We start from the raw sequence: 25653 nt of genomic DNA, 5'->3' as shown, positions 1-25653 counted from the left end.
CCGCCAAGTCCTGGCTTTGCCAGCTGCTCGGTGAGAGATTTCTTTGCCTGGAGGAGACAGTGGCTGCCTGTAAGAAGATGGCAAGACGAAGCCTGTAACTCCCACATCCAATTGTGCGGTAATCCTCAGGGTGAGGAGAGATCAGGAGAGGGGGCTCGCATTTCAGCTAACCAGGCTCGACCGCACTGACTCGGGGTCCGCTCCCCTGTGAGCACTTGGCACTGTGCGCTCGTGCCAGCCCTCCGAGGGGGCGCCAGGCCGATCCTGCTGCCTTTAGGGACGAGGAAGCTGAGGCACGCGCGGGCAAGGAACGTGCTGAAGGTCTCATGGCTCGAAGGTGGCGCTGGCCGGGATTTGAACCCGGGCAGTCTGGTTCCAGAATCCCCGCTCGGCTGAGCTGCTTCTCAGGACTTCGCGGGCCAGGCGCTTGCTCAGGGAGCAGCACACCCCTGGCTGGGGCGAGGAGCCCTAATCCCACCAGGCGCGGCCCAGGGGTTGCAGACACGTGGCCTGGCCACTGAGGAGTAGAACACGGGAGAGCTCAGCAGTCACTCTGCTAAGGGGCTCTGAAGCCTTAATTGGTGCTTCTCCTGGAGGCCTGACTCGCAAGAGTCCTGCTCGGCTGACCCTGACATTTGTGTGGGACACTCTGCTTTTCACTGAAGAGCAGCCTTCGAGGAGGGGTGGGTTAGAGGTACGTGTGCACACCCGCATGTGCGTATGTGGGGGGGCAATATGAGGATGTGTGTGGATGTGGGAGCAGGGTGTGTGTGTGTGTGTGTGTGTGTCCGTGTGTGTGTGTATGTGTCAGTGTGCGTGTCTGTGTGTGTGTGTCTGTGTGTGTGTCTCTGTGTGTGTGTCTGTGTGTGTGTCTGTGTGTCTGTGTGTGTCTATGACTGTGTGTCTGTGTGTGTGTGTCTGTGTGTGCCTCTGTGTGTGTCTGTGTATGCCTGTGTGTGTGCCTCTGTGTGTCTGTGTGTGTCTGTGTATGCCTGTGTGTGTGTGTATGACTGTGTGTGTGTGTGTCTGTGTGTGTCTATGTGTGTCTGTGTATGCCTGTGTGTGTGTGTATGACTGTGTGTGTGTGTGTCTGTGTGTGTCTATGTGTGTCTGTGTATGCCTGTGTGTGTGTGTATGACTGTGTGTCTGTGTGTCTGTGTGTGTGTGTCTGTGTGTGTCTATGTGTGTCTGTGTATGCCTGTGTGTCTGTGTGTGTCTGTGTGTGTCTGTGTATGCCTGTGTGTGTCTGTGTGTGTGTCTGTGTGTCTGTGTGTGTCTGTGTGTCTGTGTGTGTCTGTGTGTGTCTCTGTGTGTCTGTGTCTGTGTATGCCTGTGTGTCTGTGTGTGTATGTCTGTGTGTGTGTCTGTGTGTGTATGTGTGTGTGTCTGTGTATGCCTGTGTGTCTGTGTGTGTATGTCTGTGTGTGTGTCTGTGTGTGTATGTGTGTGTGTCTGTGTATGCCTGTGTGTCTATGTGTGTCTGTGTGTGTCTATGTATGTCTATGTGTGTCTGTGTGTGTGTCTGTGTGTGTGTCTGTGTGTGTCTGTGTGTCTGTGTGTTTGTGTACACAGATGCGTGCGCCAGAACATATTTTCCCCTCCGCAAATGTGTGGGTGGCTAATTGGGACCTACCATGGACGTAAGTGGTTAGGGTTTATGTAGGAAGGAGTAACTGTTTATGAGATTTAGGAAGGAACATATTTAGTGTAAACTATTTTCTGAAACATTTACAATCTTACCAGGAGACAGGGAGCTGAATAGGAACTGGGGGAAGAAATTGTGCAAAGACTAATCTAAATTCCCCACCTCTTCCTTCCCCTCATTATGTTGCTTCTGTGTCTGCAGAGAACGTCGCCACCAGACTTGGGTGCCTGGGATGCCAGGGGCTCCCAGAGGAAGCTGCGATTTTCTCTTATTTGAAAGTGGAAGACCCAGAGGCCCAGGGAATGTAAACGTTTATTTTCTAGAATGCCTGGCTTTGGGTGGCTCTCCTGGGGTTGATCCGAGTTCTGGCTCAGCCATCGTCATGAAAGAGTGAAAATAGTAGCTCCTGGGTATTAGGCACCTACTGTGTGCCACACCCTCTTCCACGGGCATTGCAAGCCCCATCTCATTTAATATTCTCAAGGGCCGCTGGAAGGAAGGAAGGCAGGCGCTACGATTGTCACGATCCCCATTTTACGGATGGGAACGTAGAGCCACGGGGAGGGTCAGTAACCTGCGCAAAAGCACCCAGCTGGTAGAGAGCAGACCCAGGATCCAAATCCAGGCGGCTGCCAGGGCGGCTGTGTCGAAGCCCTTTGCTGCCCCTGCCTCGGGCTGGGGGGTAGAGTAGAGAGGGGGGGGGTGCAGGGGGTGGAGTCCCAGATCTGCCACAAGTGGCTGAATTACGTGTAAGAACAACAGCTAACATAGTCTCCGGGCTTGTCACCACTTTCTTAGGGATCATACTGCATTTTTTGGACATGTGTAATCGCAGCAAATGAATAGAGGGACTGGGGGTGGGGCAGGGCACCGGGCCCGTGAAGGTACTGAGAAAACAAAAATAAAAAAATTCTCCAGATGGACCCCACTTTAGTTTAATACACAGAGCCCGATTTTACGTTCTAGGGTGGGAATTGGCAAACTTCTCCTCTGAAGAACCAGAGAGTAAACCTTGGAGTCTTTGCTGGTTCTAGGGTTTCCCATTGCAACTGCTCGAGTCCGAATCCTATCATGGGGTGAGAGAAGCCGTAACGAAAGTAGCAGAAACTAAGGCCCAGGGACGCGCTGCGTGTCCCCCCATGCCTCCCCCCCCCCGCCGTGTATGTTTGCGGACCCCTAGGGGGTCATTCTGGAGAAGTTTCTAGGTGTTCTCCAGTTTGCTGTGGTTCCTGTCCCTAGCTCTGAACAGCCTCTTCCCCAGCTTCCCTGGCACAGAGCTGAGTGTTTGGCACTAGACTGAGGGGCTGCGGGTCATGGGGGTGACCCCTTCGTTACAGGTGAGGACATGTGGGGAAGCAGGTATGGCTCACCCAGGACCTGCAACGGCTTGTGGTCTTCAGACTGGGTTCCCCCGATGCCCCCTGAGGGGCCACCTGGGGTGGCAGGAGGGAAAGATTGAGGGGGGCGGGGAGGCCTCAGAGAGCCCTCTCCCCAACCTATGGTAAAATAACTCAGTACTACACACCACACAGGGTCAGTGTTAACCTTCTCCAGGGTAGGGATTAAATAAAATCAATCCTGCACCATTGTAAACACACGGTCAAAGATCTCCTTTCCCATTTCAGAAAATTTGGAGACTATAGTTCTAAATTCAGCTAGAACTTTGTGCCTAGATTTTTCTTAGGGGAGGTATGACTGTTCTTAAAGCATCAGACGGCACACCAGGAGGTGCTGACAAAGCAGAGTGAGCCGGGGATTCTGGGCCTATTACAGGAAGTTCTGTTTTAACACATCATTCTAGAGCAGGCACTCCTGAGATCTGGCAGAAAGAGAGCTGGGACCTGGGACCTCCAACCCCTCCAATCTTCAGGAGACCCTGGCTCCCCGGGGTGGGGCGGCGGGGGGCAGGAACTTTGATGAGTCACTGAACGACCTGGAGCCCCCTGCTGCCTTTATTAAATACTGTGATGGAGAAAGGGGGAGCGGGACAGGAAGTTTCTAGGTTCGAAATCAAGCTCAAATTCCTGATGGGATTTCAGGATCCAACATCTGAACTTAAAAAATGGAAAAGCTTGTGATCTTTAATTCAGAAAGCATTTACAAGAAGTCAGAGGAGCGGCCAAGAAAGTGCTTAACACATGTGTTGGGATGTTTCTTCTAGGCCGGTTTTCAAGGCTGTGACTCAGCATCTCCTTCGACTCCTTTGCTGGTCACTATTGTCATGGGGAAGCGTCTCTTGGAGAGCTGGGGGCTCATGGTCCCTGTGATTCCTCAGCTCCAGCGATGAAGGGAGCAGAGCAAAGGTTAGAGATCATCAGCAGGGAGAGAATATTCTAGACCGTTCTGGGAATGCCAGTCGGTTGTTCAGCACACCTCGGCTAAGTATCTGGCTTGTGCACGAGTTGTGCAGGAGACCTAGGACCCATCCCCTGTCCTGAAGGAATGATAGACTCGTTATAAGCTCTGCAGTCTGCATCTGCATAACATTTGAAGATGAGTTATTTCTAGAAATGTTTCTCGGGACTGGGGTTAAGTAAATGGGTCCTAGGAATCTAGGTATTTAGAACCCGAGAACAAAGGATCCTGTGTGCATTACCTCATGCTAACATTGCACTGGGGATGTTGTTCTCTGTATTAAGATGATTGCAGTCTTCAGAAGACTGTCCATGTTTAGAGGTCAGGGAGAGCATATCTGGACAAGAAGTCTAGAGAGATAGAAAAAGAGATCGAGGTCATGGGTTCAAGAGCTGGCTGTGGACAAAATGGATGTTCAAGGACTTTAGGAACAAGGGGTGAGTTGGGGGCACCCTCAGCCAATGCCTGAAGCACTCATCGGCATTGTGTTGGTGGACCAACGGGTACATGGTCTGCCAGTATACGGAGCTGGCTTGAAGGGACAGACCGCGTTCCTTGTTGGAGGAGCCCCTGCTCGAGGATCCTGGCGTACCTCTTATGAGTTAGACACAGCATGACATCCACCTGTACCATTAATTTGGTCCTGGGTAGGAAAGATGGTATGCGAGCAGAATGCCATTAATTGCGTGCCGAAAGGTTACCAGAAATTGTGCTAGACTCAACTCAGATTCTAGGTCTATAATAGTTCACAGCAAGTGCTTAAAAAGGTCACTTTATCATTCTGAACCTGTTTTTCTAAATTGATCTGATGGGGATAATTTCTGAGTCAGTTTGAAGCTTCCAGGAATGAGGCACTGGCAGGTGGGACCGCTCTGTCCGTAGTGCCTAGCCTGGGGTCTGGCACATAGTAGCCACTCAACAAATATCTTTTGACTGATTGAACCAATAACTGAAATGGAAATAAATACCATAGCGTTATGAAGAGTTTTGTGAGTGTGAGACAGCGTGTAGACCGTGGAATGACCTTGAACCTGGGAGCCAGAAGACCCAGCGTTTTTGTCCTGACCGCGTAGCCTTCAGCAAGGCATGCATACTCTCTGGGATTATTTTCTTTTCTCTAAAACGAGGTAATTCTTCAAGTCCTGAAAGTCCGGTTTCTAACCCCAAGCAATATGGCCTTATTAATTTATGACCTAAGTGATTTGAAAAGGTGATTAAATTGGTCATGGTATGAACTAGTTTGTATTTGCTCCTTCAAAAAAAAAAAAAAAAAAAAAAAAAAAAAAAGACCGAAAAAGGGTTTGTCAAGCAAATAAGATTGTAGAAGTGTTGCCCTATTTAAGTTACATCTGTTTTGAAGCAATTTAAAAAGCCTAGTAGGAGCATCATTAGCATATTAACGGGGTGTTAATTACAAAAGAGTCTTTTAAAGCAGATTTTATAAAATCTCCACTTAATAACCATTAGCTTGTGGTACTCGGAATACAAACTCTTCACGTGTGTTACTTAGAAGTAATAAAATTGTAATTTAAAAGTAATCTGCCAACTTGTCACGAATTTAGACTGATTTTTTCTCTCAATTGATCGAAATGAGTAAGGTTTTGCTATAATTACATATAATGCTGGTAATAATGAGGCTGATTATCAATCTTTGCCTGCTTTTCACTACCTCCATCATTGCAGATTTTAGGGGAAGTGGGGTGGAAGGGGCTGGGGGGATGGGAGCAGGGAGGGGCGGGGAGGGGGAAGGAAGAAGGGATGCCACTGTGCTCTCCCCCTCCCCCAAGCACCGGGAGTAGCAACCCCATCCCCCACCCTGAACAGCCCCGAGCCCTCCTTGGGGGGGCCTGCAGGAAGCCGGAGAGCTGCCCTGTGAGGCTCTGAAAGGCTGGCCAGCTGCAAGCCCCCGGTCAGCTGCTAATCTTTGTGAACTCCCTTGCTGCCGAGGGGCCGTGGGCGCTGAGCCCCTTCTCCCACACTCTCCACTTCTGTCACGTTCCTTTATTCTCCCCATTGAGAATGCCAGAAAACGCTTTGGGAGCAGAGAAGTCTTATCAAAAAAGGTGGCTTCTACTTCTGCTCCTCGCTCCCCGGGAGTTCGGCGCCATCCACCCCGGGGTTGGCACCTGTTCGACCATGGAGCTCGGTGCCTGTGGGACACCCTGCTGTCCACGGCAGGGAGCCGTGGAGCGCTGAGGCTTCTGTGCAGGTGCTTTTGAACATGCCGATCGTGACTCAAATACAAGAAACGTGGACTAGCAGACCCCTGGTATCCGAGTGCCCCTTCTGCCAGAGAAGGGAGAGGGAAAGGTCAGGCTGAGCTAGGACTCCGGTGAATGGAGCCCCAGCCAGCTTGGAACTGGGAGGGGCCAGAGTCAGGATGGGGAGTGTCCTAGTCAGAAAGTGCCAGGGTCAGGGGCATCTGGCTGGCTCAGGCCCTAGAGTGTGGGACTCCTGATCTTGGGGTTGTGAGTTCGAGTCCTACGCTGGGTGCAGAGGTTACTTAAAAAAACAAAATCTTTAAAAACAAAAACAAAAACAAGGAAAGTGCCCAGGTCAAAGTCCAGAGGGAGGCTGCAGGTTGGATTGAGGAAGGCAGGGCGAGCTATCCTGGGCAGCTGCTGGGAGGGGTCAAAGAGCAGTGTAGCTCTTGGTGAGGCTCGGGTTAAAACCCAGATCCGCTGCCTGCCTCCCTCCATTCAGACGCCACTTGTGTAATTTACTAGTCATGCTCCCTTGGGCAATGTATTTAATTTCTCCATCCCCCAGCTTCTGCATTTGTACAGTAGAGATAAGTGTACCAACCTTAACGGGGCTTTTAGGTATGAAATATGTCAATATATGTAAAGTGTTGAGAACCATGTCTGCCTCATGGCAATTGCCCAATAAATGTTATCTTTTTTTGTTGTTGTTGTCAGTCATCGAAGGAGGTGACGATTAGTGTCAGTTAAAGTGCCTTCCTCTGCCTACCTCGCTCTGCGGCTTGCCTGTGTGTTCTGAGCCAAGCAGCCAAGGAGGGGGAAAGGATGGGTGACTAAGTTTGCCTTAGACTAGGAAGAACAAGCCAGGGGCGCCTGGGTGGCTCAGTTGGTTAAGTGACCAACTCTTGATTTTGGCTCAGGTCATGATCTCAGGGTCCTGGGATAGGGCTCCGTGCTCAGCAGGGAGTCCGCTGGAAATTCTCTCCCTCTGCCTCTGCCCCTCCCCCCATGCTGTCTCTCTCAAATAATAAATAATAAAAAATAAATCTTTTTTTTTTTTTTTTAAGGAAGAACAAGCCAGGTGTCCGACTACTCTATGATTCTGGGGCTCATGCACCACGTCCCCCCACTGGAGATAAGGAGACAGGCTTGGGTGTGCAGTTGTGCCCCAGTGGGAGAGAGTTGAATGGGACTGGGCCGTGTGCTGCTCCCAACTCAGGAATAGCACGTCTTTACCTCTGTCCCCTTCCCTGCGGGTGCGTGTTAGCCAGTATCAAGATCCATTACAAGTTTCCACTCTGCAGGAGAGGCGTGGTAGCGGGCCAGCAAATACCCTGGCCCAGCAGCAAAGGGGTGGAAACACCAAGCCATTTGCTCCCTTGTCTGGCCAGTCAGAAAGACTCATGCTTGACATTTTCCTTTCATTGGCTGAGGACGAGGTTGCTAGGCAACTTCCTCACTTTGGTAAGAATTCTGGAGTTCTGAGTACCCTGGCTTCTCTTTCTCAACAAGGCCCCCCCTCCACACACACACACACACACACACACACACACACACACACACACACATGCAATTCGTTACTCAGAGATTTTCGTTTTGGTAAACACCAGGGACAGAGATCTCTGATGTGAGTAATTTCTACTGAGAACTCTATAATTATACACATTAATTAACAAAAAATGATCCCATCATTGCTCCTGTCCCACTGTCAAGCATCTTTCTGAGCAATCTGCTATGTTCCAGGCTCAGTGCTGGGTACCATAATGGGAATCGTTAACAGCGAGGGACAGAAATTAAAAGTATGTGACAACCAGTAGGACAGCAGACCGTCAGACTGGAAGTCACATGGAGGACCTCTTTGTGCCAGGCTGGATTATGGGGAGATCTGGGCGATCCTAGGGGAAGGGTGGAGTGGTCTACCAGTCGATTCAGAAAATTCAATATTATGAACAACTGGCTGTCCGTGCCAGTGTGTGGCAATGATGATCCTTTTTAGCGCATTTACCACGGGCCGGCTTGGGCTTAGCCCTTGATGTCCATGATCTTCCACAATGGCGTTCAACCCAGACGCAGTTCCTCCCTCACAGCATTTACAGGGTAGTACATTAGTGCACCTGCTACCGCAGGGCCCATGCTCTCAGGCGCTCTAAGCAGCCCACGAGGTAAGAGTGTGTGTCTCCGCTTTGGGTGGGGAACTGCCGTTCAGAGAGGTCAAGTTGATCGCTCAAGTTTATGTGACTGGAAGGAGGCGGAGCCTCGAATCCAACCTAAGCCGTCGTGGCTTCGGCGTCTCGTCTTCCGCTGGGACGCGCAGCGCCACGACGCACACGCAGGCTTTGGGAATCACGGCGGCATGTGAGCGCTGCGGGTTCCCGAGCAGCTGTGGTTGCTGGTGACACTCAGCCTCGCAAACTGCACTTTGGAATCCCAAAGAGCCCGAAGGTCTACCCTGGCCCAGTTGCCGATGACAGGGGCCCCTCGGAAAGTGGTCCAGACTCAGACCGTGCCAGACGCTGCGACCCACGCTGCCGCTTTCAGGTGCCGCTGGGCCGTATCCTACTCCGTGTTCATGGAGCCGCAGTGCGAGGGGTCTTGGAGACCCCCGGGCGGAATGAGGCCCAGAAATAGGAAAGACTTTACTTAAGTATGTTGCCAGGAGAGAAGAGAAGAAGCTCCTGAGAAAGCCCACTAGCCCTTTCCCATCAGATGAGTTAGTTTTTATTTAAACAAATCGTTTTCCGAGCAAAGAGAATCAGCTCCGCGGAGTAGAGGGTTGTGTGTTTCCCGGGCGTCTGGCAGCGGGCACAGCCCGGCTAAAGAGGATTAGAGGGTGTAGGGTCAGGGAGAGAGCAAGGCGGCTGGGCTGCGGGGGCCAGGGAGGATGGGGCCGAAGGGACAAGAGGGAAGCATTAGTGAAACCTTCCCTTTGGATCTGGGCTAGAAATTGGTTTTCTGGAAAAACGAGTGGTGCCTTTTGATCCTGGCTGTGGCTCCCATGTGGCTTGAGAGGGGAGAGAGGGAGGGAGGCCGATCGAAGTGCCGTGGACAGCTACGCCGTGCTGTCTGTGGGGACGGGTTAATTTCCCTTTGAGAAACACGACTGTCCTTAGAAACACTGCTCCCCACCTTTTCTAAAAGCAAAGCATTCATGTCTAAGCACCCGTGGGTCATGGGAGAGGCGCTGAACCAACCTGCAATCGTGTAAGATATATCTGTCTTTTTGAATTTTCTTATTTTTAAAATGCGGTTATAAAGTAGCCCACCTCTTCTGGATCACTGACTCAGCAGAAGCAAACCACATTTTAAGGCCATTGCCACCCAAGCTTTAACGGGGCTTCAGTCTGTCTCAGCCATGCCGTGCTCCTCCCTGAGCAGGCGGGGCATGGCCTGATTATCCTCATTATTATTATTATTATTATTAATAATAAAAACAATGTATTTTTCATTTCAGTCACCCTCACATCACCTTATTTTATTCTTGGAACAACTCGTGAGTTCCCCAAAGCCCACGTTCCTATGTTTCTGTGCAGGTCAGTGTTTCTCCTCCGTGTCATCCCCTTACACACTATTCCCATGTGTTCTGCATATGGAGTAGCCTTGTACTTAGGCTTTGTCCTAGGTCACTTTGCTCTTTTTTTTTTTAAGATTTATTTACTTATTTATTTTAGAGAGAGAGTGAGAGTGTGAGCAGGGGGAGGGGCAGAGGGAGAGAGAGAATCTCAAGCAGATGCCCCTAGCATGGAACCCAACGCAGGGCTCGATCTCATGACCCGGAGATCATGACCTGAGCCGAAACCAAGAGTCAGACGCTCAATTGACTAAGCCACCCAGGCGCCCCTACTCTCTTTTGAAAACTTAAATAGCTATTTTTAGAAAGGTAATCTTATGTAAAAATAGAAGCCCAGTCACTTACTATAAATAGAAGGAAACAGTAAAAATAATTACAGAACTATTAATATTATTTTAAGAGTTTGCCACTTAAAATACCACCTCAGATGTCCCTTACCACTGGGTTACAGGCTCCACACCTTGGGAACTCGGGGGTTGGTGAACGTGTGAAGTGACGTCCCTGTCTGTCCCACAGCTCTGGGCCTGCTGTCGGGGTACGCAAGTGAAAGGCATATGGGCTCTCGGAGATCCACGTAACTCAGAATAAAAAGGAGAGTAGCAGGGTTTGTTTCTGGAAAGCTGAACCCCGAAGGGAACAGCGATTTCCTTCAGGTGGCCAGGCGTGGGGGCAGGACGGCTGCCGTCCCAGCGGAGAGAGCACGGCTCCCAGCTCACCTGTCACATGTTGTCTTAGGAACAGACTCAAGATATACACTGGACTCTTTAAATGTCACAGCCTTCCAGGGCCTCAGAAGAGTCTAAAATTGTTCTTTCCAATCAGTGGCCATCTGGGGAGATTTTTGGTTTTTCTGGCTCGAGTTCCTGGAAGCTGCCCTTTTCTCTCTCCTTCAGATAAACTTTCAGCTTGAGATCCCTTCATAATTGAGTCATCTTGTATTTTGTGAGGTGATGGCTCTCCAAATCATCCTTGCTGTCCTTGACAGCACACACAGGGGAGAGCGTGGGCTTCACATTGACAGTTGGAATCTAAGCCCTGTCACTGAACACCCGGGCAGCACCAGGGACCCGCAGGGGGTGGGGAAGCAAAAATGGACACTTATCTCCCTCTCCCAGTTTAATGGAAAAGACAGGGAAATAAATAAATAAATATGGTGACAGAGTATAATAAGTGCTAAGATATGAGTAAGCACAGGGTGTTATTAGAAAACGGAACAAGGGCATCAAACCAGACCAGGAACACCAGGGAAGGCTTCCTGGAGGAGGAGACACTCGAGTTAGACCTTGAAGGATGAATGTGAACTTGCTAGAAATGGAGGGGAGCATAAATCATCCTGGAACAGGGAGTCGCATGGGGGTGAGGCTGAGCCTAAGTTTTCTCATCTGTAAAAAGCTAAAATGATTCTCACAGCTATTGTCAGGATGAAATGAGTTAATGTACAGAATTTGCCTAATGGTCTTCAGGGTATGTGATAAGCTATTCATTTGAGCCCCTTGGGGACGCCTCTGTGGACCCACAGAATGTGGTTCCTCCTCAGTTGTGCTACTTAGAACAGGTGATTGGAATTTATCTGTTTATAAGACAATTGTCCCTGATAGATGAAAACTCCCTGGGTAGAGTGATGGAGGGTCAGAGTTTCCTTGACTGTGGCAGTGACTGTTCTCTCCACAGCGAGACCTTAACCACGTTAGCAAAGCTCGAGAGAAACTCCAGGTTGACATTTTTCCAGTGGAATATTTATGTTTAACGGTAGTTGCACAGTGAGGGCTGCCTGGGTGGCTGAGTCGGTTAAGCATCCGACTCTTGATTTTGCTCAGGTCATGATCTCAGGGTCGTGAGATCGAGCCCCACGTTGGGCTCCACACTCAGCAGGGAGTCTGCTTAGATTCTCTCTCTCCCTCTGCCCCTCCCCTTGCTATGCTCTCTCTCTCTCAAGTTTACTTCAGAGAGAGAGAATGAGCAAGAGAGAGAGAGGGCGAGAGAGAGCCTGAGAGGGGGGAGGGGCAGAGGGAGAAGCAGACTCCCCGCTGAGCAGGGAGCCTGATGTGGGACTTAATCCCAGGACCCCCGGATCATGACCTGAGCCGAAAGCAGTTGCTTCATAGACTGAACCACCTAGGCGCCCCATAAATAAATCTTTTAAAAAAGAGTAGTTGCATAGAGAAAATACTAACTCGAAAAAATATCTGCACCCCCATGTTCACTGTGGTGTTATTTACAATAGCCATGCTGTGCAAGCAGCTAAGTGTCCATCAGTGGATGGATAACAGATATTTTGAGATGGAATGCTATTCTGCCATAAGAAAGAATGAAATCTTGTCATTTGTGACCACGTGGATGGGCCCCGGGGATTGTGCTAAGTGAACTAAGTCAGACGGGAAAGACAAATAAGTGATCTCACTTACGTGGAATCTAATAATAATAATAATAATACCTTGAGCTCATAGATCCAGAGAACAGATTGGGGGTTGCCAGAGGCAGGGATCAGGGTGGGAGAAATGTGTGAAGGGAGTCAAAAGTTACAAACCTTAGTCGTAAAGTAAATAAGTAAATCAGGGAATGTAATTACAGCATGGTGACTGTAGTTAATAACACTGTCTTGTGTTTGCTGGGAGTAGATCTTAAAAGTTCTCATCGCAAGAAAAGACATTTCTAACTGCGTGGTGACGGGTGTTAACTGGTCCTGTTTGTGGTGATCGTTTTGCAATATGTACAAATAGTGAATCAGTATGTCGCACACTTAAAACTTAATATAATGTTGGGTGTCCATTATTATCTCAGTAATAAAAAGAGAATAGCTCCACAGTTATACTTCCGATGGGCTGTGCCCCTCCCAGCATTCAGTGGGAACACATCCCTCCCTGTATCCTGCTCCTAGCGCCGCACTTAGTGACCCCTGGGGTCTCCCAAGGGTTCGGACAGCACCCAGCACGGAACTGCTCCTGGAATGAACAGGGAACCACGCGGGGAAGCAGCGCTGGGATTCAGGGTGGGCTGCCCTGTTGCTTTTCCAGTCTCTGCTTTGCTGCCCCAGCTCCTGAGGGTTATGGCTTCTCTCTTCTGGAGCGAATGTTCCATGCTGGGCTCCTGACGGGACAGTGGGGCACCCTCCTCTGTCGTCTTGAGCTGCGGCTTAGCATGAGGGAACTTGGAGTCCGCTTACCTGCGCGAAATGGTACCAGACGATCATGTGCCCAGAGCCCGTTCTGTGGACACTTGTGACCACAGCTCCCTGTGCCTGGAGGTAGGAACGGCCTGGGCAGGCCTGTCTGTGCTTGCCTCCTGGCCGTCTGTGGCCAGTAAGCCAGGCCCAGCCACCCTGAGTCTTCTTCCCTGAGTGCTGATAAAACCGCACGCCGTGGAGACAGGCAGGGCAAAGACCTTAATGGGCACAAAGGTGCAACAGGTATGGGCAGCCATGGGTAGGACAGCAGCCTCTGCCCGCACTCTCCCTCTCGTCATGGCGGAACGTGACCCCTGACAGCAGGAACTGTGTTCTCTTGGGCTCCGAAGCCCCAGCACCTGGAGTCGTACCTGCGTCTTAGGAAGTGTTCGTTGCTTGCGAGTGAAAGGAACCCAGGCAGCTGCTCACTTCACCTGCACATGTGGGTTTGGACTCGACTCCCCTCCCCGGCTGGCTGGCCCGGGCCACAGTCCCCTAGGCCCGGGGGCTCATGGGCTGTGCCCCTCGTGGCCCTGGCTGTTGGCGTGACCCAGCGCCGGCACACAGCTGAAACATCGGTGCGTGTTCTGTCCGAGGGCACGCCCTCTCCCTGTCTGTTCTGCACTTGCCTTTACTCGGCCAGCTCGGTGTGGGGCGTGAGCACCAAGGGAGGGGTGCAGGACACAAGCGGGGGGGCCTCTGTCCTCACAGAGGCCATCTCCGTGCCCCCCCCAGTCTCCCCTCATCTATGCTCTTCTCTTTACAGGCTCCCCCGGCCACTCCGGCTCCACGTCCATGAGCCCATCGGCAGCCTTGTCCACAGGGAAGCCAATGGACAGCCACCCCAGCTACACGGACACCCCAGTGAGTGCCCCCCGGACCCTGAGTGCGGTGGGGCCCCCCCTCAATGCCCTGGGTTCTCCATACCGAGTCATCACGTCTGCCATGGGCCCACCCTCGGGAGCGCTGGCTGCGCCTCCAGGACTCAATCTGGTCGCCCCGCCCAGCTCCCAGGTAGGTGCCCTTCCTGTCGCGCGGCTTCCTGGCCACCTCGCAGGTTCTCCCAGGCTGCTCCTGGAGCCGAGCCAGCACCCGCAGGGGCTTCACGTGTTCTCGCTGACGGCACGCGCCTCCTGCAGGGCCTAAATGACGTGTGTCCGCAGCCCGGCAGCCCCAGAGGACTGACCACGCCTCGTGGGCCAGGGCACGGGGGCCCAGAGGCCACCCCTGCGGTTCGGCCCTGGCAGTGAGCGCAGTGCTTCTCGGGCTGTTTGTCATCCTGGGGACAGACCCCCTCTGTTCCTCTCAGTTCAACAATCGGGGGTATTAAGTCAGTGACGTGCCTGCTGCTCCACCACGAGCTGAGGGCGAGACGGACGCGATCGGAACGATCAGAACGCGGTCTCCGTCCTGCGGGAGCTTATGGCTGAGAGCGGAAATGCGCAGGGATGGCGCATGGATAGATCTAGAACATGGCCCATTGTCTCTGAGATAGAGGGCGAGACTGGAAACTCAGGAAGGAAACCTCAAACCTTCCCTAATTCCTAGTGCTTCTGCTGCAGCAGAGGGGAGGAGGTGTGTGTGCAGGGGGCGGGGGCACACTGCGCTGCTGCTCTGGGGGACTCTAGGGGGCCGCTTGCCACTTCCTTCAAGCAACGCTGCAGTGAGCCCGTCCGCCTTCCTTTCCCGTGGTGGCCAGCCCTTGCTGTCGGGATGCTGCGTAACAGTTGTCATGGTTTACAAAAACACACCTTTTCCCCCCTCACTCAAAAATTTCTGTTGGCTGGGATGGCTCTGCTTCAGATGGCAGGGGAGCTGGGCGAGGCTGCAGGCGGGGTGCAGGTCAGCTCCTTGGGTCCCACACTGAAGGAGCCACAGCTGCTCAGGGCAGCTTTCTCGGGGTGTCTCACAGGAGAGCAAAATCAAAACCAACTCAGTTGGGTACGGTGGAGGCCCCGCTCACGGCATGCCCACCAGTATCCCATTGGCCTAAGTGAGCTGCGTGGCTCACCCCAGCACTGGCAGGGCAGGGATTGGCGGGGCCCGTTTTAGCGGGAAGCACTGCAGAAACCCAGGGCAGAGCATGTGAGGAATTAGGAACAAGAACCCCATCTACCACGTTCTCCTCTCTCACGGGCGCCTCACTTTTGGGCCGGCGCCATCCTGCCCCAACCACCAGCACATCTGGAGGCGGAATGAGTAGGTTCTGAAACTTCCTGGGAATTTACAGTTTTAGAGAAGAGCCAGGACTCCCATTGTGCCAATATTTCTTCCTACTACAGGGAGAACTTCTGAGACCATCCCTAGACCATCCCTTTCAAGAGGCTTCACGTGCACAGGTTCTGAAAGCAAAGCCGGTTCTGAAAGCAAAGCCGGGTGGAGTCACAGAACTTTAGAGCCAGTAAGGGATTCAGAAATCTATGGGTCCAGGGATCGGAGAATCTGGAGACGACCTTGGCAGGGGGACATCGAGTGTGGGATGGCGGGAGCTGGGACCAGGCGGGCAGCAGAGATGGGGGAGTGAGGCGGACATATACCAGCAGTGCTGGTGGGGAGCAGGGAGCTGCCCCCTTCCCTTGAAGCCATTCAGATGTAAAGATTTGGGGCACGCGCAGGCCAAGCACATGGGTCACATTTGGCCGGCCCTGTTAACCCCAGTTTGTAGTCTGATGGTTTCACCCGTAGGATCTTCTCCAGAGCATACATTTCTCCCCCACCCTTGTGTTGGCCCTTGTGGAGCTGGTCAAAGCCCACTGGAGAACCACTAGTTCTGTCCACATCGTTCTCATCCCACGAATGAAGTAGCAGGGCTCAGTGAGCTCAGGTGACGTGTCCCACCGCGCACAGCCAGTCGCTGCAGGGCCAGGGTCTGAGCCCAGGCGTCCTGACCCCCACTCTGTTCGTGATGCCGCCGTGGTGCATGCTGACTCGGTCCGTGACCCCAAGCTCTCCCGCTGGCTGCCAAGGATTAAAACATGACTAGTCAGTGCTCCTCGGGAGTCTGGCGGGGGGCTTGGCATGTCGTGCAGGTCAATGGCAAGGCCGCGGCTGGGGGCTGGGTGGGCACGAGGGCAGAACCGAAGGGAGCAGAGAACAGGGACCTCTGAGCGTCCCACCTGCGTGTTCCGCGAGAGTGTGTGACCGCTCAGAGCGGTGGGGACCAGACAGCCATGGGGACGGCCACGTGTTTATGCCACTCTCACCTACTGTAATCAGCATGGCTGGTGACATGTACCCCTCAGAGTGTGAGACCCTGGAGAGGTTTTTGTTTTTCCACGTTCTTTCGTGTGAACGGACTCCAGGAAGGCCGGTCATAGCCAGCGGGCTAGGGACAGAAGGAAACGTCGACGTTCTGGGCTGAAAGTAAACTCTTGCAGGGCGCTCCCGTTCCCTCATATAACTGTTTAGGAGGACCTACTATGTAATGGGGGTACTTGCTGCTGTCCGAGGTTCTGGGGATACGCACTGAATAGGTGGCTGAAGTCTTTACTTTCATGGCAGCGACACTGTCGCAGGCAAGACGGACGAACAGCAAAGGAGGGGACAAGATGGTTTGGAACAGCAATCATTCTATCTGTGAGGCAATAAGACGGGGTGAGGTGAGAGACAGTGACAGGGCTTGTGGGTGGGGAGTGGGCAAGGCACCATCCTTCAAGGCTGCTTTTAGCAACCATGCTCCGGTCTGATCGAGCCAAACCTAGCCAATAAATTCAGTTTCCTAGCTGTGCGAGTGGCAGGGCCGCTATTCCTGGACCATATGTCTGTACAGAGGGATTGGGGTTGAAAGGTCAGCTGAAAGCCCTGGTCCTGGCCAACTGGGCTGTGTGCAGAGGCCGAGGCCAAGTTTCACTCTGGGAGCTATATTAAGCTTGCCAAGCTCTGGGGAAGCTCAGCAGCCCCGGACACGGAGCAGTGTTGTGGGCTCGGGCTCTGGAAACACCCGGCAGAAACATTTTGCCCGATTAACCGGATGACACAGGGCATCTAGTACCCTGGGTGTTAGCTGCGGTGAGCTGGTCTCTAACCCATCTGGATACGAGGTCTCTGTGCATCCTGTCTTCCTCACCCGGGATGGGTCCGAGGGGCACTCGCGCGGGAAACAGGCGCCTCCTGTGAGCCGGGTCTAGGGTAAGTACAGTTTCAGGGTGGGGGGAAGGGGGGGGAGCTGTGGCAGCAGCAGGCTGTGACTCCCATTCCCTGCTCTGTCGTGCTGGTGTTGGAGTGTGTCTCTTTTTTGCTCTTGTTGGATTTTCATTCTCGAGGAGTAAAGAGAACTGAGCCCAATACTATGGAGGCGGGGACTGTGTAACCTTTTGCAAACCACTGAGGTTTCTGCGTATCTCAGTTCCCTGTTCTCTGTTTTGGGGTAATATGCATTTCCCTGGTTACCCTACAGTGATATTTATGAATCTTAAAGGAGCTCTGGATTTGAAAAATCACTTCTTAAGCACTCCACGGCAGTAAGGCAGTGATATTATTATTATTATACCTGAGTGATATTACACACGTCGTTGATTTATACCCTACCCCAATGCGATTGTTGATTCTGGGGCACTCTTGCTGAGAGGTTTGAGAGAAGTTCATTTCAATAAGCGTTCATTGAACCAGGCACTAGAGATTAAAAAAAAAAAAAAAAAGTATAAGAATCAGTCTCTGCTCTGGGGAGTATCTCAGTGGAGGGAGCAATTTCCAGAAACACCAAATATATAATTGGGAAGATATTTATGGGGCTTTCAGACAAAAGGATCAAGGCCCCATTTTCCTGACTCTGTGTGTGTGTGTGTGTGTGTGTGTGTGTGTGTGAGATGCCTGTTGTCTGGACTTCTGGAAGCAAGCCCTGCATGTCCTTGGACTGCCCCCACCTCTCTCTCGCCTCCTGAACCCAGCTGCCCGACCTGGGTTCTGTCCCTGATAATTCCTGCTCAGCTAGTAACAGATAACCGAATTACTATCCTTACAGATTTTTATAGAGAATACTTAAGTAATAAAAATTATGAGTGTTAGAGCTGGAACAGACCTTAAAGATCCTCTTGTTTAGTGACTTAAAAAGCTTAAGCCATAAAGTCTTTCCCCCCAGAGCAAGCATGTTTGGAAGGCTGATGTGTGTGGCAGATACAAACAAGTCTGGGTGAACTTGGGGCAGGGGATCCGAAGGCTTCTTGCTCGCCCTCCCCGCTGCCCAGCCACACGCACACTCTGAGTTGGGAAAACCACTGATCAAGTCGGTAGACGAGGAAGCGGGATCTCTAATACAGTGACCTGGTCAAGATCCCACGGTGAGGAAGCGGCAGGTGTCCACCAGAACCCGGGGCTTCTCTCCTCCCTGGTTGGGAGGTCCAGGCTCCTTACTCCTCACAACAAGGACGCTCACTGGATTAAAGGAGCGCCACTCCACAGAGCCTACTCCCTGGAAGAGGAGTGCCTGCCTGTGGCCTGGCAGGCTGGCCACATATCTGCGTTTAGTGGAATGATTTTGGCAGAAAGCAGCTCAGAAATGCGGGACCTGATGTTCCATGATGGCTCCAGGGCATCCAAGAAGCATTTGGTCCCTGGCTGAGAGGCTGCAAATGGAAGCCAGGCCGGTCAAGTGTGTTTTCACCCTGTTCTCAGGGAGTGGCCAGCCGCCTGGTGAATCCCCGCTCTGCAAGTGCTCACTTCTGCAGAGCTGCTGCTAATGGAACAAGACAGCCCGCCGGGGGGACTCCGGGCCACGCAGCTAATGGGTTTGCGCTCTGGTGGCTGCCTCCTATCCCATCTACCTTTGTAGGGAGCCCACGCAAACCCCAAGCCAGCCAAGAGGCCAACGGAGAAGGGAGTACCAACCGTTCTGCCCCAGCCCCTCCGTCCTGCTGCTGCCCCTGACCCACAAGGAGAAGGGGTGGAGGGGGGCTGCTGGCTCCCACCTGGGAGACAGCGGGCTCCTCACCACGGAGGTGGGCCAGGAAGCTGCTAGGGCAGGGGGTCTCAGAGTCTCCTGCCAAGTAAGACAGGACTTGGGGTAAAGGGGGGATGAGCTGGGAGCCCAGTGTTCTAGCCCCAGCCTGTTAGCCTGGGAAGGCACCTAACCTGGCACTGGGCACATGGACAGCCTCCAGGTCTCCTTCCTCCAGGCTTTCCTCGAGCTGCTGCCTCTTCTCCTTCCCTGAGGCAGAGTTTCAGGGGCTGTAGTCCTCAGCTCCAAACCTCCAGTGGCTGCTCTTAATTGCTTCTCGAGATTCAATCCACTCTCCTTAGCCAGGCAATCAAGCCTTGGGCTCAGTCACAGCCCACCCCCCAGCCTGGCCTCCCACCCATCCACACCCCACACGAGGCCCTTCTCCTTCCGGGCTTCCCTCAGGGCCCTTTGCTCTCAGAGCCTTTAGCGCGTCACCAGCCCTTCCGGCCCTTCTGAGTCTTACCCACTTTTGAAGGCTGTGAGGTCCTCCCTCAGATGCCACCTCCTTCAGGAAGTCTTCCCTAATGTCAGTTGTTTGCGGCCTTTCCTTCCTCAACCATCCCGGCTGGCTTTTAACCTCATCGATGGCCAGTCCCTTTGAGGCAATAGCTGCCCTCTTCCTCCTTTCTGCGTCTGCATGTATTTCTGAATCCACACACGAATAAACCGCTCGAGGGCGCAGTTTCCTCATCTGGAAACTGGAATGACCTCATAGGGCTGTTGGGAGCGCCAAGCAAGCGTTCTGTCGAGGGAAGTGCTAACAGTAGCGTTAACAGTCCTTGCCATCCACATGGCCTCTTGAGCCTCAGGTGGTGGTGGCCTCCTTATTCCTGTACCCTTTCTTGTCCATCTGAGGATTTGGGGACAGAGCCAGATTTGGTCAGCCAGAGGGTTCTTTCTCTGGGGTCATCTGACCTAAAATGTTTCCATTTCATGGGTGGATCTAAGTGGGACATCTGTTTCACTGAGGCACGCGAGAAAGGTTTCCACCCAGAATTTACACCGACAGAAACCCCCTCAACCTATTTCTTAAAAATCAGTACATGTCTAAATATGTCCCACGTCTGGAGTAATGATGACCTAGTATTATGACAACGTTAGTTTTCTGACCCCCCCCCCCAAGAGATGGAATCTTATTTAACCCCTTTGGTGAACGTGGGCTCATTTACTGCAGAATTCCTAGCACAGAGTAGAATGTTGGCTGATAAGAAACACTCAGAATTCTTGTCTTGATTAGCCAGATTTTATTGGAATGGTAAGAGCCGGAATTTATGGAACCCCTCCTGTGTGCGGGGCACTGTGATGGGGATTTTCCAGCATGATGTCATCTAATCCTCCCAGTGACTCTGTAAACTAGGTCTTACTGGGCTCATTTTACAGATAAAGAAACTGAGGGTGGATGAAGACAAGTAACTTCTTTGAAGTCATGCCTCTGGTGAGGGCAGACGGGGAGTCGGTCCCAACTCCAAAGCGATGTTTTTCCTGCCAAACCGGTGAATCTTAGCCCTGGCTGCATGTTAGCGTTCCCTGGTAAACCTAGAGAAATAGCAGGACCAATGGCCCTCAGACCCATTGACTCAAAATTTCTGGGTGTGAAGCCCTGGCATCTATTTTTTGTTTGTTTGTTTTTTCTCCAAAGTTCCCAGATGTACATCCAGGGCTGAGAACCATGCTGTGACCCCAAAACAAAACAAAATACTGGGTACAAGTTCTAGATATCTTGTCTTAGCCTTGTATAAAAAGTGGGGGAGAAGAAGAGAGAGAGAGTTCTCCCATCCCATGTGCGTTTTTATCCTTCATACAAATTAATTTTTAAAAATTCCTGGTGACCTTGACTTCAAAGCAAGGAGCTGCAGGCTGTCTTGTCTTTTCTGCAACCCTTATTGCCCTTGACCCGAGCCTCTGCCCACCTCCTGTGCTCAATACACATTTGCTTAGTGAATGGAAAAGCTGGTAAATTTAGAAGGAACCTAACTCAGGCTGTGTTGTGTTTTATGTTTTATTGATCATTGCTTCTGTCCCAAAGGGCTTGAATAGAGAAACAAATCCTACCTTTGGTTTAGGTTGAGAATTGCAGTCACCTTGGGGAGACAGTATGATTGAAAATTCGCACAGACCATACAGAAGGCCGTGGAACGTCTCGTAAGCCCCCAGAGTTACCAGGTGCCTCTGCTGGACACTTAAACTCACGCGTGCTCTGTACCACCTGTGAGTTTCCTTGTCAGTGTTCTTAATGTTTGTGCACGTCCCCACTCTTCAATGAGAGTGTGAATTTTTGAGGAAGGAGAGATCATCTAGGTTTCCTGTCTCCCTTCGCAGTGCCTAGAAGGTGGAGCTGTGCCCTTGGGCACTCACAATTTCTGCTAATTGGACGACTTAGTCATATGTCGCGACGATTTCTTTGATGAATACAGAGCACTCAGCAGTGACTCTCGGTAATCTCCCCAAGCGCTGGGAGACCTGGAGGTGGTGGCGGTGAGAAGCCAACGTGAACTTGTGACAGAGCTGAGGACAGGAATGCACGCGTTGATTTCTTTAGCCATTCGGGCACACCAACTCCCCACAGCGTGCTGGGACCACGTCGGACGCGGGGAAGACAAAGCAGACCGTCCCTGGCTGTACGGACTTTCCAGCTTCACAGGAAGATGGCCTATTCCTTACAGTCAAGTTCAAAACCATGATCTGGGGTTTCTGCCCCACTTTGGTGCTACTGCAATGATTTGGGCATCTGGTTTAGCACCCTCTGGGGGCTCGTTGAGACGACCATGACACATACCATCTCTTCCATTTTGCTGTGAACTCCTTAAGAATGTGCATTTTTAGACCTCACATTCGTCCCCCAGAGCCTGGTACAGTGCCTGCGGGGTGAGCACTCAGTGAGTGTTGATTGACTCGATGAATGGATTTGCATCTTTTTGCTTGGTTCTCTTGTAGTCTAAGTCTTTTGCCTAAGAGCCGTAGCTCTTCTGCTGAATAGACAATCAGTCATTATTACAAAATCTAAAAACACGCGGCTAACTTGTCCCAAGTGGGTCTTAAGCGTGTCCGGGTGGATTTCCAGCTCTAATGAAACACATGAGTAAATAATAATTCTGGTAATGTGTTGTGGTGCTCAGTTTAGGCTTTGATATCTAGAAATGATTTCGTTCCTCTCTGCTACTTTTTTTTCCTCCCTTAAATTCATATCCCCCCAACAGGCAGTTTTGGGTACTCTGTACTTAGAAACTACTTGAAATAGAACTTGGTTTTTTCTACGAGGATACCCTTATTGCTTTCCGTCTCAGGTGTTGGGTCTACTCTGGGTCCATGTTTGATTGTATTTTTTTCCCTTGCAGCTAAATGTGGTCAACAGTGTCAGCATTTCAGAGGACATCAAGCCCTTACCAGGGCTTCCTGGGATTGGAAACATGAACTATCCATCAACCAGCCCCAGTTCGCTGGTGAAACACATCTGTGCCATCTGTGGGGACAGGTCCTCAGGTACGTGTAGAAGCAGAGGCTACTCTCAGGGGTCCCGTCCAGGGAGGGTCCCAGAGGTGGTGCCTGTTCCATCGCTCACCTGGCCGCTTGTACCCAGTGGAAGAGAAAGGGCCTTTTAGGACGGTCCAGCATGGGGCCCAGGTTGTAAATTTCTGTCACTGGATTCATAGTCTGAAATCTGGGTGAATTTAAAGTACGAGTTCATTTTTAAGGATTAGATTTATAGGAAGCATTTCAGAAACACCTTTTTGGAGTTACTGTGTTGCACATGGTGTATGTGGGATAGTGAAGCTGTCGTAATTAGCAAGGATCTCTTTAATTTTTTTAAAAAAGAATTTTTTTATAATTCTAAAAATACTGTCCCAGTGTAGGAAATGTCCCATTGTAGGAACAACTAGAAAAGCATAAAAGAAAACTAAAAACATTATCTTTAATGTTCCCGACAAAGGTAAAGACTTTACTATTTTAGTATATTTCTTTCTACAGCATTCTAGGTTTTTAACGTGTTTTCATGGATAGAAATAAATGTGTTTTCCCAGATTTCATCTCCTCTGATCCTCTTCCATTTTTGCCCAGATGATTTCTTTTCTGACTTGTCCTTCCTCTCCCCCACCCCTGATCCCACCAGTTTTGAGGGCATGAGAATCTCTGTTTGGATGAATGAGAAGACATGGGAAAGGTTCTTTTCTGTGGCTGTCCATGGTGGTGGACAGAGGATTCCTCATCTTCCTGTTGTCACCAAAGCCACTGCAAAATTCACTCCATCGAAAGTTCCTGGTGCCTGGAACTGACTTTGCTATGTGGCCGATGTTTGCTTGCTCTCACAAAGTGGTTGCCAAATCGTGCGGACTTGGCCATTGCCATAGCGACAGAAGGCCATCCACACCCCGGCAGAGTTTCCTCTGCTATGACTCGTTTGACAGTCTGGGAGTTTCACTCAAATATGGGAGAGTCATGGGAATGACACAGAAGTACCATGTTTCTCAAAGACAAATACATCAGAGCCGAGAGCATTAGGATTTTTCAGCCCGAGGTAAAATTCCGTATTTATTATTGCTCTGCCTTCAGTGGATTGGTGTGGTCAACTGATTAAGCCCAGACTGGCTTCGTCAGGCAGGCTACCTCGAGTCCTCATTTTATGTCGGGGCGGCTTCCTCTGACGTGTCAGCTCCTGGGATGCAAATAGGCATGTTGACTAGTTCGCAAGGACTTCTTCACATTCACTTTTATATCAGCCTAAATATAACCGAAGTAGAAAATAACGTCAGGTCTACAGCTAAGCAACATCGCGTATGACACTGCGAGTTAGAGGTAGATATACTTTAGGTGATCTGCCTCCTTCTATTTTCCAAGTCCCACATTCGAATCTGTTGAGCACAGCTGCCTGGTGCGTAGATTCGAGAAGGGCTGCTCAGAAGGAAGTTGTGATTGATTCTTGGTGCCCGTGTTGGGTGAGTGTGGTGGCTCTCCTGACATAAACTAGCCATCCCTGGCTGGGGTCATTGAAAACCGTGTGGAACACATAATAAAGGCAATGAAACATGTAACAGAATATTCTAGATCAAGCAAAACCACCTTCCATCAGATCTTTATGTCCTAAGACTGCACGTCCTTTTATGCTCTAAAGATCATATGCCAGCTTATTTCTCCAACAGGCAAGAGCATCTAGAAAATCCGTAATTCAGGTTCCTGTTCCTAGTCTGTGGTGAAAGAGAATACTTTTCAGTGGGGCTCCCATGTCCTTGGGCCTCAATTATGGGGCAATATTAGTGAAGCTGAGGGTTTTTTTTCCCCCTGCTAGATACTACATAACAAGCATAAATATTTTTATTTATTATGTATACTAATGTCTTGAATGGAGACAGAACATTCTGCTTAACTAAACACAAGAGTTGCCTTAATAAAATAAATGTAAACAAAATCTTGGGTCAGGACCTTTCTAGTAATGCTCTCTGGAACTGGTGCTCCCAGAGGGGAGACACAGGAAGGGCATATTTACTCTGCCTTTGTTTGGTTCCTGTGATCAAGCCTGCCTTCTCCGCTGCTTGCTCTTTGCTGCCTGTCCCGGTGCCCGGGTGTTGTGCCAGGGTCCCTGGGGGAGAGCCAAGGGGCTCTTGTGAATGAAAGATCCGAATAAACCCGAGGACGGTCTCTGCAGTGTTAACTTTTCTTCTTGTGAACAGGAAAGCACTACGGTGTATACAGTTGTGAAGGCTGCAAAGGGTTCTTCAAGAGAACCATAAGGAAAGACCTCATGTACACGTGTCGCGATAATAAGGACTGCCTCATTGACAAGCGCCAGAGGAACCGCTGTCAGTACTGCCGTTACCAGAAGTGCCTGGTGATGGGCATGAAGAGGGAAGGTGAGGCCCCGCCCCCTCGGGGGAGACTGCTAGAAATCATGGTAGAAATCCTCAGGATCTCTCGAGGACTGTAGTTGAGTGCCCTGGCCCCAGGCAGCGGGTACCCCAGAGCGAAGCGAGCAGGAGCGCCTTCCTCCTCCCCGCTCCCCCATCCTCTCCTGGAGCTCGGGTCATGCTCCGCACAGTGGACCCTCTCCCTGGCTCTTCCGAGAGCCAGGCAGCAAGTCTCAGAGCTGGTGGCGGGGCCCTGGGGTACCACCCCACAAAGGGATCGTGCGGATCATTCGACTGCCTCTCTGGGCGGAGCAGACCCCTCGCCTCTAGTCCTCACTGGGGAGCCTGCTGGTTTGAGTCATCTCTCTGGACTTCTGTCACCTGGGGCTGCTACCCCTCTTCTGAGATTGGTGTGTCCTGTGGTCTTTGGGGTGGGGGGCGAGGAAGATTATTGGCTTTACCAGTCATCAGACGTGGCCTTCTCATTCAGAGAGACCATCGCTGTACATTTTTAAAACGTTACGTCTTTTAGTTTACTGTGGGGCTTCGATGGCTTGTTGTAGAGCGAAAACAGAATCTGAACGTGCTTTCTGTTCATTTAGAAAATCGAAAAGTCTTTCTGTTAAATACCACAAAGAAATCGAATCGGGCAGTTAATTAACTCGGGAACTCAAGCAAGGACAGAGCGTAAATCGCGCGTCTTACTAGATGTCAGAGTGAGGAAGTCCTGCCTCTCTCCAGGAAATCGAGGCGTGTAGTCGGCCCCAGGGGACTCCTCATTCTCAAGATTTCCTTTTCTCTGAGGAGAGTGGAGGCTGACTAAAAGGATCAATGAAAAAAAGGTTCTTGGAGCCCCTCCTAGGAGGGGATGCTACCAGGAAGGAAAACATGGACATTCTTAGCATGTCTGAGGTAGATGGAGGTGGCCCTTCAGAATGATTTAATAGCA

At 51.2% G+C, this 25653-nt stretch overlaps 1 protein-coding gene across 3 annotated transcripts in view; it reads left to right on the top strand.

The window, feature by feature from the left end:
- The window catches only part of RXRG (retinoid X receptor gamma), a 43937-nt gene that overhangs the window by 3161 nt on the left and 15123 nt on the right, over window positions 1–25653 (top strand). For 2 of the 3 annotated variants that reach the window (XM_040635992.1, XM_040635991.1), the window contains exons 2-4: window positions 13699–13946; window positions 22203–22347; window positions 24531–24710. In XM_040635992.1, the coding sequence (XP_040491926.1) occupies window positions 13699–13946; window positions 22203–22347; window positions 24531–24710 (573 nt within the window). Of the gene's footprint in view, window positions 1–13698; window positions 13947–16818; window positions 17061–22202; window positions 22348–24530; window positions 24711–25653 lie in introns of those variants that run through there. The other variant, XM_040635993.1, reaches the window with a different exon arrangement.

This window comes from Ursus maritimus, unplaced genomic scaffold (assembly GCF_017311325.1).
Source record: "Ursus maritimus isolate PB19 unplaced genomic scaffold, ASM1731132v1 scaffold_2, whole genome shotgun sequence".
NCBI lineage: Eukaryota > Metazoa > Chordata > Mammalia > Carnivora > Ursidae > Ursus > Ursus maritimus.
The sequence above is the reverse complement of the archived record's forward strand: the minus strand, read 5'-3'. Positions and strand labels throughout refer to the sequence as shown.